Here is a 15,076-nt window from a genome sequence, read left to right on the forward strand (position 1 = left end):
TTGCCTGTGGTTCTGGGATGTGGCTAGCAGCTCCGTGTTCACGCACGCCTCTGCAGAGCCGAGCAGGCATCGCTGCCCACGTGTAACCCAAGCACCAAGCACCCCAGCTTGGCATAGAGTTGGGAAATCAAAGCCTTTCTCTGTGCTCACCCACAGAGCATCATCCTGCCAGCTCCCCACTTTTCAAGGTCCCTTGGCATCCTCATGGCTCCTGTGACGGTCCTTGCCTCCTGCTGCAGGGACGTGGCTGCTCTGCACAGCCCCAGCAGGCTTGATTTGGGATCAGCCCATCCCCAAAACCCCATCCCCATCCCTGTCCCCAGTGCCATCCATCCTGGCACAGTGCCGGTGAGCGTAAAGCCAGCATGGCACCAGCTCCCTCCCCAGCGAGCACAAAGCCAGCATGGCACCAGCTCCATCCCCAGTGAGCACAAAGCCAGCATGGCATCAGCTCCATCCCTGCTGGCCCAGGAGCCCATGGCTGTCACCTCCCCATGGAGGTGACCCTTTAACTGCAGTAGCCCCCCAGGACTGAAGGGACCAGAAAGAGCCAAGCCTGCCATCGTGCTGCCCACGTTTATTCGGTCCCAGCCCTGCAGAGGTAGCACGTGGCATGGACGCGGGTCCACGCCATCTCCCACCCCCAGCCAGGGTCTCCTGGGGGTGTCAGGGTCCCCCTGCTCCCTGAAGGGGTTCGGTCTGGTCCCCATCGTCCCTCCTGCCCCACAGGGGACGGGACGCAGAGGCTCATCCGCAGCCAGACCGCTAGTCCTCGGCCATGTCACATGCCCGGTTGGTGGCCGCCTCCACGGCATTCATGACAGTGGCCCGCAGCGCACCCTTCTCCAGTTGGTGCAGCGCATGGATGGTGGTGCCCCCGGGAGTGCAGACGTCTCCTCGCAGCTTCGCCGGGTGCTCCCCCGTCTCCAGCATCATCTTCGCTGCACCCTACAGGAGACCAGGGTGGGTCAGAGAGAAGGGGACCTCCCAAACCCTCCTCTCCTTGCCCGGGGATTGGATGGCAGCAGCCTCCCATCGCCCACACCCCGTGGCGGGGGACAAGGCACCAAAGCATCTGTCCCACTGCCATGCCCTTCGCTGTCTCCCGGTGGCCCCATCTTTGGTTTCAAGAGGGGAAACTGAGGCAAGAGGCCATCCAGCACCTCCTCCCTCAGTCTGCCACCCTGCTGGGTGCCACAGAGCCCAGGGCAGTGACAGTGACAGGGTGCCCAAGCCGGGTGGGAGCTGCAGGGCAGGAGGGAGAAGAGCGATGCCAGGTGTCCCCAAGCGATGGCACCGACTCACCAGCAGTGTCTGAGCCGCGATCCTGCTGGCTAAGCCACCCGGCATGCCCATCTTCACCGCTCCCTCGGCCAAGGCTTCAGCAAACAGGTAGACCTGGGGAAGAAGTGCATCGGGGGTGAGCGTGGCGCAAAGGAGGACCCGAAACCCCAACCCCGCATGGGTGGGATTTCTGCCAGCATCCCATGTCCCACCGGTGAGCCGGTGCCCACCGAACGCGGGTGCTTACGTAGGCCACCCCACTGCCGCTGAGGCCAGTGTGGATGTTGATGTAGGATTCGGGGACCTCCTCGCAGAGCCCGCAGGAGGACAGGAGGCTCTTCAGCAGGGCAGCTTCCCCATCACCGGCACTGCTGCCTCGGGCAAAGACAATTGCCCCTGCCTGCACCACGCACGGTAGGTTGGGCATGAGCCGCAGCACCTTGGTCCCAGCAGGGAGAAGCTGGGGAGAGATGGGGATGGGAGAGAGGTGACAGCTCCAGGCAGCACCCAAGGGTGCCCTGAGACACCGGTGGGTGTCACCCACTGGGGCTGGCAGAGAAGCACAGTCCATGGGGAAGCACCTGGGGATGCAACCTAGGTGGGGACAGAGCCACAGCGGTGTGTCCTTCTCCACGAGCCCGGGTGCAAATTAGAGGAGGAGGAGGTGGTGGCTTACCCGCTGCAGTGTCTGGAGGGTGACACCAGCTGCCAGCGAGACAACAATGTGGTGGGGTCCCACGGCAGGACGGATCTCCTGCAGGACGCCCGGCAGGATGTGGGGTTTGGTGGCCAGGAAGACCAAGGTGCTCTCCTGCAGCACCTCCAGGTTGCAGTGCGTGGTCCGGCAGCCCGATTCCTGCCCACGGGCAGGGAGAGGTGTCACAGCCTGGCACCCCCCACCCCCAGCACCCCCATGGGCAAGGCACATTTGCATGCGGGGACATGGCGTGGGGACCCGCTCTGGCCACAGAGCCACTGAGGCTCTGCCTAGATTTCACCCAGACCTGGGAAGGATGAGCCAAAGCCCTGCATGGGGGGAAAGAGTGCCCCGAAATCGTAGCAAGGGGCACCCCAACATGCCTCCCACCTCCATGGCCACTGAGTGGGGTGGCTTGTCACCCCGTGTCCCCACTCACCCGCCAGGTGTCCAGGTTTTTGTCCGAGGGAGCGCTGGCCAGGATGCTGCTGGCTGGCACCTTCCCTTGGGGAACACAGGGACTGGGGTGAGCGGCTGGAGTGGCCCCAGGGCGGTGGGGACACCCCAGCGCAGCCCGGGCACCCCAATCTCGGCTGGGATGGGCTCCTTTCCTCCAACACCAGCCTGATCAGCCTGGGGGACGTGGCGCAAAGGGGGACGGGGCTGGATGCTGCCAGTCCAGCATAAGCACCCCATGGGGACAGCTACGGGCACGCCACTGTGCCACGGTGCAGTGACAAGGGAGGTGACCCCAAAAGCAGGGGCCATTTCCCAGCTTCTGAGTATGGGCAGGGCCATCCCCACACTGCGCTATGGGGCAGGGACAACCAGGGACACCTGGAGGGGAGGGACAGGGCTGTGCCCCCCACTATCTCTGGGGCAGGGACCCCGAGGAGTGGCAGGCAGGACAGGGTTGTCCCCATGTCATAGAATAGAATCATAGAATCATTGAGGTTGGAAAAGACCTTTAAGATCATCAAGTCCAACCATTAACCTAACGCTACCAAGTCCACCACTAAACCAGTTCAGGGGAGAGTAATAATTAATTTCATGTTTCCTGGCTTGGTGGCTGGATTAGTTTTTAATGGAAGTAAAACTAGAATAGAATCATTAAGGTTGGAAAGGACCTCTAAGATCATCAGCCCAACCATCAACCCAACACCACCATGCCCACTAAACCATGTCCCCAAGTGCCACGTCTCCCTGTTTTTTGAACGCTTCCAGGGATGGGGACTCCCCCACCTCCCTGGGCAGCCTGTTCCAATGCTTGACAACCTTTTCAGAGAAGAAATTCCTCCTAATATCCAACCTAAACCTCCCCTGGCGCAGCTTGAGCCCATCTCCTCTCATCCTATCGCTGTTCCTTGGGAGCAGAGCCCGACCCCCCTCCCTGCCCCCTCCTGTCAGGAGCTGCAGAGCGATCAGGTCTCCCCTCAGCCCCCTCCTCTCCAGGCTGAGCACCCCCAGCCCCCTCAGCCGCTCCCCAGAAGAACGTCCCCGCACTGCTCTATGGGGCAGGGACCCCACGGAGGGTAGGGACCCCCGGGGAAGGCAGGGAATTCCCCCCCCAGGGGTAAATGGGACCCCCGGGCCGCCTCCCTGCCCGTACCTGCCCGCAGCAGCCCCCGGGCCAGGCCGCCCGCCATCCGCCCGGCGCCCACGAACCCGACCCGCAGCTCCGCCGCCTCCATCGCGCCGGCCGCCTCCATCGCGCCGGCCGCCTCAGGGACAGGCCCCGCCCCTCCCCTCCTCCCGAACGCCCATTGGCCGCCTTCGCACCGCCCCCGCTCGCCCATTGGCGGGGCCTGGCTAGAAGAGGCGGGGCTCGGAAAAGGGGCGGGTCTCCGCGCAGGTGCGGTGGTGGCGTCCGGGGTGGAGCCGCTCCCGTCCACGCGTGGGGGGGTCCCGGGGGGAAAGGGGGGGCCCGTCCCCAGCCCTTCCCACCGCTGCAGCCCCTTGGTTCCCCTGGGTGAATTGGGGGGATGGTCCCCCATGGGGTGGGTCCCCTAAATAGCGGCGGGGGGGGAGTGGGTCACCCCCAAACCTCTCCGGGGATTTGCGGGGGCTGCTCCCGGCCTCTGGGTGCTCCCCACCCCTTTTCTCCCCGCAGGACCCCCCCCTCCAAATCATGCTGCCCCGTTGCTGCTGGGCTCTGCTGCTCCTCTGCGCCGCTGCTGGGTTTTTTGGGTGGCTGGGCCTCGGCACCCCGCTCGAGCAGCTGGGGACCCCCCCGGAGTTGGGGATCCCCCCACATGTCCCCTTCGAGGTGACCACAGGTGACGACCGGTTTGAGGCTGAAGCCACGCACTGGGAGCTGTCGCCCCCGGATTCCTGCCACCGTCAGGTGTGGCAGTGGGGCTTCCCCCCCCGGGTGGGAAATGGGGGTCCCTGGGAGCCCCCACCCTGGGCAGCCGCTTTGCCAGGTGTGGGGTGCCCCGTGTCCACGTAAGATGGTTTTGGGGGGGTGAAGGCCAAGTGCTGGGGTGGGCTCAGACCTTTTTCCTTAACTGCTGAGGGGGTGTCCATGGGAAGAGCCAGCATCTACCTGGTACATGGTGGTGGGCAACACCGTGGGGTGATGGTTTGTGGGGGGCTGTGAGGCCACCCCCCATCACCACCACCCCAATATTGACCCTAGGAGGGGCAGGAGGAGCTGCAGGAGTGGCCGGCCGGGTGGCTGCGGCCAACATTGGAGACCCCCATCCACCACAGCCTGCAGCAACGGGCGCTGGGTGAGACCCTCATCGCCAGTGGGCAGCCCCGGGTGGCCCAGCTCATGGAGGACATCACCCAGCAGATGGGTAAGAGCCGCTGGCTGGGATGCTGCGATGTCTCTGTGTCCCACCTTGGGGACCGACCCAACCTCTTGTGTTTCCCTACAGGGAATGTGAGCAGCCATGGGGCCGCGGGGCACCAGGAAGGGCACCAGGTTGTCCTGTCTGACATCCACCATGCCCAGGAAAGAGCTGGGGACATCTATTCCCAACTAGGTGGGAATGCGGCAAACCCCATTCCCAGCTTTTTTTGTATCAGGACACCCCTGGGTGCAGCTTCCCCAGCTCATCCCAACGCCGTATCCATCTCCTCCGCGTGCAGAGAACGACCTGGCCCTTCTCCTGGCCCAGCAGCGCCAGATGGAGGAGGTGATGGAGAAGCTGTGGCAGGTCAACCAGAGCCTGGGGCTGATGCTGGAGGCTGTGGAGGGTGCACAGAGCCGGCTGGAGAGCCATCTGCAGCACCTCCATGCCATCCTCGACCCAGCCGGTGAGCTGGAGATGGGTGCTGGCGGGCAGATGGGTGCTGGTGGGTGCCAACACCAAGCTCTTGCTCTCCATCCTGCAGGTCGGAACCCAAGTGCCATCTCCACCTGCATCCTACACGGCTCCTACTTTGTGCTGCTGGTCACGCTACTGGTGCCCACGCTGCCCCGTGCCATCCTCCTCCTCCTCTTCCTCAGCTCCAGCACCCTCGGCGAGCTCCTCAGCATCCCAGCACTCCCCACTCTCCTGGCTCTTGCCATGGCAGGTGGGGATGGGTGTGGGGGGACCTGGTCGGGGCCACGCCGCCCTGGGGGTGCTATAGGGGTGGTCTGGGGGTGCTCTGCCTCTCCCACCCTCTCGCTTCCCCACAGGGCAGTGGCTGGTGGCAGCCGCCCGCCGTGGTGCTGGGGGAGCCTGGCTGGTGCTTCCCCAGGAGGAGCCCCGTCACCGGCTCACCTCCACCCCGGACAGGTAGGAGATGGCTGGGGGGGAAGGGGCATGGCACCCTTGGGAGCTGCTAGGATCCAGCCTGGGCACTCATCCTGGATGTCCCATCCTGCTGCCATCTGGCAGAGGTCCCCAGGGTGGGCTCCTGGTCCCCAGGAGAGGGCAGGACACATCTTGATGGCTTGTCTGCAGCTTTTGGGCACCTCATCCCAGCTCCCTGCCCTATTTCTGCCTGGAGGAAGATGTGGGGAAGCTGGAGAGGGAGCTGCCATCACGATGGTGACACAGAAGTCACCAAGGTGATGGGGCTCTGGTTTTCCTTCTTCCCACGTAGGGCGTGTGAAATGGAGCTGTTGCAGGAGGAGCTGGACAGGGTGGAGATGAGCTGCCTGCAAGGTGAGAGCTGGCCGGACAGGGGGACCTGGGAAAGATGACCATGAGGTGGGAGGTGTGGTGGCTGTAGGACAGGGGTCTGAAGCCCCAGCATGTCCCCATCCTGTGCTGGGGCATGTGTGTTACCTCAGAGCATCCCCAAACTATGCTAAGGCATGTGCACCACCCCACATTGTCCCCATCCGACACATGGGGGACAGCAGCACTGGGAGTGTGTCACCACCCATGCCATGTTCTCGCAGAGCCCTCATGCCTGGAGCAGCCCCCAGTGATGGCAGGAGACCTTCCCGGCTTAGCAGGGCGGGTGTCATCTGTCCCTGGTGGCTGGAGCTTGTGTGGGGTAAGCCTGAGCTGGGGGTAGGTGCTGGGTGGGATGTCCCCAGGTTGGGCCGGACCCTCCTCCTGGGGGCAAGCTGGGTCCCTCTGAAGGTCAGGTCCTCTAGGGCTGGGGTGTCCTCATCATGACTGCACCTCTGGGTGCTGGACACCCTGTTGGGAGAAGGGCCAGGGCTGGTGCCACAGCGCTTGCGGGGACATAGAATCATTTAGGTTGGAAAAGACCCTTAAGATCATCCAGTCCAACCATTAACCTACACTACCAAGTGCACCACTAAACCAATTAAGGGTAGAGGAATCATTTCATGTTTCCTGGCTTGGTGGCTGGATTATTTTTTAATGAAAGTAAAAACTAGGAATCATTAAGGTTGGAAAGGATCTCCAAGATCATCAGTCCAACCATCAACCCAACACCACCATGCCTACTAAACCATGTCCCAAAGTGCCATGTCTACCTGTTTTTTGAACATGATGCCCAGGGAGGACTTTGGGGTGAAGGGGGGTGTCCTCCAAGGATGGATGGCCAAGGCACCCATCCTGTATGACCCACATGTCCCCAGGGGACAGGAGGGTCGCCAGAGATGGAGGATGCCCTGTCTAAACCCATTTTTCCCCAACCAGGTGATGCCAGAGCTGGCCCTGGGTGCCGGGAAGCATTGGGAGCCCAAACCCTACAACCCAAGCCAGTCTCCGGCCAGCGACGTGTGAGTGCCAACCATAGGGGACATCCATTTCTCCAGGGACACGTTGGGGCTGGTGTCACCTTGGGGTGCAGCCAGTGATCTGACAGTGGGGGGAGAGCCCCTCTGTGGGCTTCTTGGGGTGCTGGTGCTGATGGGTCTCTCTTCCATAGGTCCTTGCTGTCCCCACGGTCCCCATGCCAGGGGCTCACCAGGGCCGGGCAGCAGTGCCGGAAGAAAGCCATCCTTGGGCAGGACTTCTGCCACATCCATGCCACCGGTCGAGCCTCATGCAGCAGCTTGGCCATGGACTTGTCCCACCGTGTTTGACCCTCTACCCCCTCCCAGAGAGGTTTTAAACCCTTCTTTAGCTCTTCCAGATCCTGGTGGAGAACACACAGTGGTGCTCAGCACCCTAAGGGTGTCATTCAACATGGGTACAGTACCGTGCTGCAGGGCAGATGCTCGTTGTCCCACCAGTTTTATGCTATTTGCGTATATTTTAATAAATGCCATATTTACAGCTGGAGCCTTCCCCATTCTGGTCCTCCCGCCCCCATCCTGATGCTGGGACAGGGGTGAGTTTGCTGGGGGCTTCGGGACCATCCCCACATGCCAAAAGCAACAGCAAATGCCAAGCTGCCATTCCTGCGCTGGAGAAACAACCCTGATCACCTTCCCTTTATTACAGCCTAATTACAGGTAATTAGCAGTGTAGCCCATTACAGCTCAGCAGGAGCTGCCAGCCTCCTGCATATGGCCAAGGCGGTGGTGGTGGCTCCAGTTGGTGGCTACCACCCTGTCTGGGGTCCCAACACCTTCAGGGTGCCCCAACCTCCCTCCCCACCCTGCCCTGGCTGTCCCACGCCGTTCCCAGCAGCAGGCAGGAATGTTGGAGCTGCTCACTGGGCTCTGGCCCCCTCTTACTTTGGAAATGTCACTGTCACCCACCCAGCCCCGTCCTCTGCCCCAGCAAAGGACAACCCTGAGTTGAAGAGGATGGTGCCGGTCCTGGTGCCACGTTGGCCCATCACTTCCTGGCGTTGGCGTAATTGGTGCTGAACCAGGTGCAGGTCTCCTTCACGGCTGGGGAGGGAGAAGATGGGATGGGTTTTGGGATTGGGAATGCAGTTTGTTCACAGAATCATCGAATGGTCTGGGTCAGAAGGGACCCTTGAAGGTCATCCAGTCCAACGCCCCTGCCATGAGCAGGGACATCTTCAACCAGATCAGGTTGCTCAGAGCCCTGTGCAATCTGACCTTGAATGTTTCCAGGGATGGGGCACCTACCAACTCTCTGAGCAACCTGTGCCAGTGTTTCACCACCCTCATCGTAAAATATTTCTTCCTTAGATCTAGTCTGAATCTCTCCTCTTCCAGTTTAAAACCATGACCCCTTGTCCTATCACTACAGGCCCTACTAGAAAGTCTGTCCCCATCCTTCTTAGAAGTCCTCTTCAGGTATTGAAAAGATGGACCACCCTGATGCTACCAAAGCTAATTGCAGTGGGTGGGGTACCCCGCTTTTTCCTGGAGCGCTTCATCTCACCTTGCCTGAAGGGTGTGAACTGGAAGCCGGGCAGGTAGCGCCGTAGCTTGGCGTTGCTGGCCGTCTTCTTGAACTGCCCGTCTGCTTTGGTGGTGTCAAACTGGCGTGGGAGGGATTAAGGGAAACCAAAGGGGGAAAACCAGGTCTCTCAGGGTGCTGCTCTGGACCATGATGTCTCCCCTGGAGCCCTACAGCTGCTGGTGGAAAGCAGGGTGCCCCCCATGTCGCAGCAGCCCTGCTGTAAAGGATACAAGAAGCTCTCCCCTGAAGTCCATGGCCTCCACAATCGCCTCCGCTGCCTCCCTGATGGAGACTTCATCTTCTTCTCCCACTGTGGACAAGGGCATGATTGCGGCTGTTCCTCCATCCTCCTGGAAAGGGGCTGGAGGGGGAGTTATGGGGGGCAGCCGGGGCTTACCTGACAAAATGATGGGCTCCACCTCATCGTATTCCCGCAGGACCCAAAGGAAGAGCCGGGCCAAGTCCTGCAGAGGAGCAGATGGCTCTTGGGGGGTGGCTGCTGTTCCCCAGCCCTCCCATCGCAAGGGGACCCAACCCTGAGGATGGCCAACACTGCCCAGGACAACCCAGGTGGGCTCAGACCCTGCTGGGGTCCAGGCACCAGCCCCCCCAGCCCCGTACGCTGCCCTCCCCAAGCTGGGGGAGGCAAGTGCTCCCCGAGGCCATGCATACCAGGGAGTAGATGAACTGTCTCCTGGGCTTGCCGGTGCCCCAGACGGTCAGAGCTGAGCCGGTCTCTACGGGAGGAAGGAGAGCATGCCCACGAACATCAGAGCCACCTCCACTGACTCTGGCTACCCTGCAGAGCTCATGGAGCAGGCAGGGGGGGAAAAAAAAAACCCACCCTCCCAAAAAAAGCCATAAGAAGTCCTGCCACACTCACGTTTGGCCAGGTAGACCTTATGGATGAGCCCCGGCAAGACGTGACCGTCCTCGATGTTGAAGTTGTCATGCGGCCCAAAGACGTTGGTGGGGATGACGGCGGTGAAGCGGCAGCCGTGCTGCTCGAAGTAGCCCCTGGGTAAGAGTGTGGGGGGGTGCAGGTGGGCTGTCCACCAGCTGCAGTCACCCCGCTCTGGCACAGAGCTGTCCCCAGAAGACCCCAGCCAGCAGCATCTCCATCTGCTGAGCCCAGGTATCTTCCCCAGCTCCATTTAATTCCTGGGAGCCCTGGGGCGGGGGGATTCCCGTTGCTGTGATAATTGGAGGGTGATCGCAGCCCGCAAGGGCTCTCCCGTGTCCCCCCCTGCGCACCTATTCTGGATGTCGATCATCCTCTTGGCGTAGGAGTAGCCGAAGTTGGAGCTGTGAGGTGGCCCATTGTGAATCTGGGGACAAGAGAGCAGAGAATTAAGCAGGGCAGGGACCCCCACTGGGCTGTGCATGGGGAAGGAGATGCTCACCATGCTCTCGTCGATAGGGTATGTTGTCTTGTCTGGGAAGATGCAGGTGGAGAGGCAGGAGACCACCTTCTGCACCCCCGTCTCGTATGCCGAGTGCAGGACGTTGTCGTTGATATGGATGTTTCTCCTCTAGGGATGGAGAGGTTTGTCAGATCTGTGGGGTGGGGAGCCCCAAAACCCTGCACCCTATGGATAATAACCCATTAATAACTCCAGAAACCAGAGGAATTCTAGTTTGGCCCTGGGAGCAGAGCAAGCCATGTCCCTGTGTCCCTATGTTGTGGCTTGGGGAGGGCTGGGGGTTGCAGCATCCTCAGGGAAACTGATACTGCCCATTTACCACGTGCTCACCCAAAAATCCAGGTTGTAGCGGATGTTTTTGAAGAGGCCCCCGACCATGGCGGCCAGGTGGATGACGTGGGTGGGCTTGTGCTGCTCAAACAGGGCTTTGGTCTCCACGGCATTCCTGGGATGGGAAATTTTGGGGTTCAGCAGTGCTGAGGCAGCAGAGAAGGCGGGGGGGGCGAAAACCCACGCGGTCAACTCACATCAAGTCGGCGTCTCTGGAGGACACGAAGATCCACTCCTCCTCCGGCCGCCCCTCTCCATCAGCCACCACCTTCTCGATGGCTCTGCCCACCAAACCGGTGCCACCCGTCACCAAGATGCGCTTGGGCACCAGCCCCGCCACCTCCGTCATGGCCAAAACCCTGCGGGGAGTGGCGGTGGGGGGAGCTAAGTTGGGGTCACCTCAGGTTGCACCCCGCTATGGACCACCGAGCCCACTCCAGCATGGGCTCCCGTGAGCATCAGCCACGCGTCAGGCTGGTGGGATTACTTTTTGAGTGGCTTTTACCCGCTTCTGCCAGCAAAAGTGAAGAGGAAAGCAGAAGCAGTGTGTTTGGCAGTGCCGCGGCTGGGCCGGGGCAGCAGAAACTCATCAGCTGTAGTTGCTAATTAACGAAACTGGCTGGTGGCCGGCAGGCTCCCCATGCGCAGGAGCACCTGGGCTGGGGCCAGACCCTGCCACGCGGCACCGCACGGCGCTGCTGGGCCTCCGGAAACGGAGGCTCAGCCTGCACCCCGTGCCTCCCTCAAGTCCCAGGTCTGCACCCCAAATCTCCCCCTGCACCCCAGGTCTGCACCCCACGCCTCCCCCCGCGTCCCAAACCCCAGGTCTGCACCCTAAATCTCCCCCTGCACCCCAGGTCTGCACCCCATGCCTCCCCCTGCGTCTCAAACCCCAGGTCTGCACCCTAAATCTCCTCTTGCACCCCAGGTCTGCACCCCATGCCTCCACCTGCGTCCCAAACCCCAGGTCTGCACCCCAAATCCCCCCCTGCACCCCAGGTCTGCACCCCACACCTCCCCCTGCATCCCAAACTCCAGGTCTGCACCCTAAATCTCCTCTTGCACCCCAGGTCTGCACCCCACGCCTCCACCTGCGTCCCAAACCCCAGGTCTGCACCCCAAATCTCCCCCTGCACCCCAGGTCTGCACCCCACACCTCCCCTCGCACCCCAAATTCCAGATCTGGACTCCATGCCTCCTCTGCACCCCAAATCCCAGGTCTGCACCCCACACCTCCCCTTGCACCCCAAATTCCAGGTCTGGACTCCATGCCTCCTCTGCACCCCAAATCCCAGGTCTGCACCCCACACCTCCCCTTGCACCCCAAATTCCAGGTCTGGTCTCCATGCCTCCTCTGCACCCCAAATCCCAGGTCTGCACCCCACACCTCCCCTTGCACCCCAAATTCCAGGTCTGGACTCCATGCCTCCTCTGCACCCCAAATCCCAGGTCTGCACCCCACACCTCCCCTTGCACCCCAAATTCCAGGTCTGGACTCCATGCCTCCTCTGCACCCCAAATCCCAGTTCTGCACCCCACACCTCCCATGGACCCCGAGCCCCATGTCTGCACTCCATGTCTCCTCTGCACCCCAAACTCCAGGTCCGCACCCCACACCTCTCCCGCACCCCAAATCCCAAGCCTGACCCTCACGCTTCCTCTGCACTCCGAGTCCCAGGTCTGCACCCCACTCCTCCCCGCACCCCAAACCCCAGGCCCGACCCCCATACACCCACAGCCCCCCCTCCCGCAGCGCCTCCCCTGTCCCAACCCAGAGCCCCCCACTGCGGGGACCCCCTAGACCCCTCATACACCCATGGGGCTCTCCCCTCCTCACTGTCCCCTCCCTTTTTGGGGACCCCTCACTTCTACACGCCCCCCCCCGCAAGCACCCCCGCGTCTGGGGGTCCCGTCTCACCCCGCTACGGGGCTCGGCTGGGTTCGGCTCCGCTCGGCCCGGCCCTCGGCTCGGCTCGGCCCGGCCCTCGGCTCGGCTCGGCGGTGCTCGGCTGTATTCGGCTCGGCCCGGCGGTGCTCGGCTGTATTCGGCTCGGCCCGGCGGGGCTCGGCTGTATTCGGCTCGGCCCGGCGGGGCTCGGCCCCACTTCCTGCCGCCCCGCCGCCATCACCGAGCGCCGCCGCTCGGCTCCTCGGGAAATGGAGTCCGCGCCCGGGGTCACCGGCACCGGCCCCGCCACCCATCGCTTGCCCGGGGGTGCTGGTGCAAGCCCAGGCGCTTGCACCCCTGCATACAGCAGGCAGCGGTGCGGGGGAAGGGGGTGCGGGGGAAGAGGGTGCGCAGGTTCCCTCCCCTCTTTCCCTACACAAAGGGCTCGTCAAAAGGGATTTCGATGAGAAAAGGCTTAATCGTCTTTAATGCGCTTAAGCTGAGATGAAAAATGAGCAGGGCTTGCCGGTGGGCGGGGGATGGTTTCAAAGACACCCCTCCTCCAGCTGGTTTTCCTTCGGGATTTCTGCGAGGCAAAGGCAGGGCCTTGCACTGCTTTAAATTAAAACGGTGAAGAATGGGATTAGGGGAGAGCCAGGCCTGGAATTCCCACTTTTCTCCTGAAAGAGATATATCCGCGCTGTCGAGGAGTCACGGTATCACGGCTTTTTCACTCCTTTTCTCCCTCCTCCTCTCTCCTGTCTTGAGACCTGGAAGAGGAACATGCCCTTTTCCTTTGGAAAGTCTCTGGAAAAGCTGAATCCTTGGGGACCCCCTTCCTGGGGGGTGTGTGGTCATTTTTCCCCCCCTACACATTGAAAGATGTCACCCTGTGCTGGTGTGACCAGCCGTGTCTGGCCCCTCTCCCCTCTGGGTGAGTCCCAGCATGTCCCCAGCCCTCCCAGGGCTTTCCCAACTCCAAAATCCCATTCCCATGAGTGACTCCAGTCCTGCTGCTATTTCCCCCGCCATGATGCAGGATGCCCTGGCTGATGTCACATGTGGAGCCAGGGATGAGGCACTGAAGTTCCTTCTCCATGCCGGCTAATCCCACGTCTGCCCTGCAAACAGCATCATCACCTCTTTCATCCCCCGCAAGACACCAAGGTCTGGCAAGAAGAAACCTCACGTTGATGTGTCCTGCATGTCCCACCCCACGTCCACCAGCTCAAGGCAGGGGGATGAATCACAACCACCCCATGCCCAGCTGCATCCATGCTTCCAGCTCACCACATGGAAAAATTATAGAATAGAAGGGTTTGGGTTGGAAGGGACTTTTAAAGATCACCTAGCCCAATGAGTTTTCACTTCTCATGTAGGTCAGCCTGGGTGCAACATGCAGCACCATTTGGCATGGTTTGGGGAAGTGAGAATATCGAATCATTGAATGGTTTGGGTTGGAAGGGACCTTCAAAGATCATCTAGTCCAACCCTCCTGCTTTGGGCAGGGACATCCTTCACTAGATCAGGTTGCTCAAAGCTCCGTCCAACCTGACCTTGAACACTTCCAAAGATGGGGCATCCATTAGACAAGCTACGGAAATGCAAAAGGTCAAGGAAGATTTTCCAGGTGCCAGTGGGAGGATAAGAGCTTCCTGCTGCATCCTGTGAGCTTCGGAGGCTAATTAGGGGTAACCCCTGTTTCAGCTGAGGAATTGCTGGGATGTGGCACAGCTGGAGCTGCTGCAGCAGCAGCTGAATAACCATGGTGCTACATTTAAATATGGAGCTAATTAACAAAGTAATGTTAGGGCATGAGGGAGGATCACAGGGGAGAGGTGTAAACTTGCAGTGACCACATGGGATGGAGCAGGACTCTTTTGTTAATGAAATGTCACCCAGGCTTTTGATATTATCTAGCAAGATCTTGCAAGCTAAGGATGAAAGCCTGGAGGAGATTCATTAGGTCAACTGGGCAGGTCTTCTGTGTGACACAAACCAGAAGGCAGCCCAGGATAAAGCTTGGGTGGCTTGGTCAGATCCCATTGCCATCGGAGAACCACTGCTTCATCTGACGTGTTGTTTTTGTAACAAAGGTTCCTCGTGGGTGACCTCTTTCTCTCAAACTGGTGTGGTTTTGGCTCTAGCCCTGATCCCTGCTCTACCCTCCCCATTTCTCCCACAAAAGCAGGGCAGATGAGTATGAGCTGCCCAGATGCAACCCAGCCCAGTGTAGAAGCCAGCTCGTGATGATGCTGCATGGCTGCAGCCAAGCTCCAGGAGCCCAGGTGAGACATACCAACATTAAGTATTCCTCTCCCACTTGGATTTCAGTTTTGTGGCTCTTTTTTATGCTTTTAGGTAGACAGCACACCAGCAGTGAGCCCCTTTCCAGGTCATGTCCTGCGGTACAGCCTGTGCCTCCATACCTAATTTTGGCTGGCTGAAGTCCAATTTATCCCAAGCAGCCCAACTCCCAGTTTCCATAGGGGTTGGGGGTTGCTCCCCACCAACGTGCAGACCCTTGGCAATGGGAAAGTTGTCCAAAAGCACGGGATGGTCTTGCAGAGCCAAAGAGGGAAAAGGCTGGGTTGGGAATGGGAGTGATGGCCACGACTTTTCCTAGACCCCCTTGCTCTTGCTAATGTTGGGAGGTTTCGTAGCATATGAAATATGAACCAGGAGCAGTTCGAATGGAAAATTTCTGACTTGGGGTGGGACAGGAATGAATTGGACTCCTTGCAGACTCCTGGTTCATGGGATTGGG

The 15,076-nt window shown here is 60.5% G+C and overlaps 2 protein-coding genes across 2 annotated transcripts; both read right to left on the reverse strand.

Moving 5' to 3' along the window:
• Nucleotides 1-765: 765 nt before the first annotated feature.
• PYCR3 (pyrroline-5-carboxylate reductase 3) lies at nt 766-3,672 on the reverse strand. Its single transcript, XM_075705741.1, has 6 exons — nt 3,591-3,672; nt 2,421-2,485; nt 1,961-2,140; nt 1,532-1,744; nt 1,306-1,398; nt 766-948 (listed from the first exon to the last, which is right to left on the reverse strand). Exons 1-6 carry the CDS (start codon nt 3,670-3,672, stop codon nt 766-768), a joined length of 816 nt encoding a protein of 271 aa, XP_075561856.1.
• A 4,455-nt stretch (nt 3,673-8,127) lies between these two features.
• Nucleotides 8,128-10,770, reverse strand: GFUS (GDP-L-fucose synthase). Its single transcript, XM_075705859.1, has 10 exons — nt 10,619-10,770; nt 10,422-10,536; nt 10,071-10,199; nt 9,922-9,995; nt 9,551-9,684; nt 9,340-9,404; nt 9,065-9,131; nt 8,898-8,977; nt 8,647-8,746; nt 8,128-8,183 (listed from the first exon to the last, which is right to left on the reverse strand). The coding sequence occupies exons 1-10, from the start codon at nt 10,768-10,770 to the stop codon at nt 8,128-8,130; spliced, it is 972 nt and encodes a 323-aa protein (XP_075561974.1).
• Nucleotides 10,771-15,076: the final 4,306 nt, after the last annotated feature.

The sequence above is a fragment of the Pelecanus crispus genome, chromosome 2, assembly GCF_030463565.1.
Source record: "Pelecanus crispus isolate bPelCri1 chromosome 2, bPelCri1.pri, whole genome shotgun sequence".
In the NCBI taxonomy this organism is placed as follows: domain Eukaryota; kingdom Metazoa; phylum Chordata; class Aves; order Pelecaniformes; family Pelecanidae; genus Pelecanus; species Pelecanus crispus.

What these genes read in the sequence shown, in the direction of transcription:
- PYCR3 (XM_075705741.1), bottom strand. Translation starts at nt 3,672, where the DNA reads ATGGAGGCGGCGGAGCTGCGGGTCGGGTTCGTGGGCGCCGGGCGGATG. An exon ending in GCGGCAGTGGGGTGGCCTAC is followed by an intron (nt 1,399 to 1,531) that starts GTAAGCACCCGC and finishes CTTCTTCCCCAG; the next exon opens with GTCTACCTGTTTGCTGAAGC. An exon ending in TCGCGGCTCAGACACTGCTG is followed by an intron (nt 949 to 1,305) that starts GTGAGTCGGTGC and finishes GGTCTCCTGTAG; the next exon opens with GGTGCAGCGAAGATGATGCT.
- GFUS (XM_075705859.1), bottom strand. Translation starts at nt 10,770, where the DNA reads ATGACGGAGGTGGCGGGGCTGGTGCCCAAGCGCATCTTGGTGACGGGT. An exon ending in GCTACAACCTGGATTTTTGG is followed by an intron (nt 10,200 to 10,421) that starts GTGAGCACGTGG and finishes CTCCATCCCTAG; the next exon opens with AGGAGAAACATCCATATCAA. An exon ending in GACAGTTCATCTACTCCCTG is followed by an intron (nt 9,132 to 9,339) that starts GTATGCATGGCC and finishes GCTCCTCTGCAG; the next exon opens with GACTTGGCCCGGCTCTTCCT.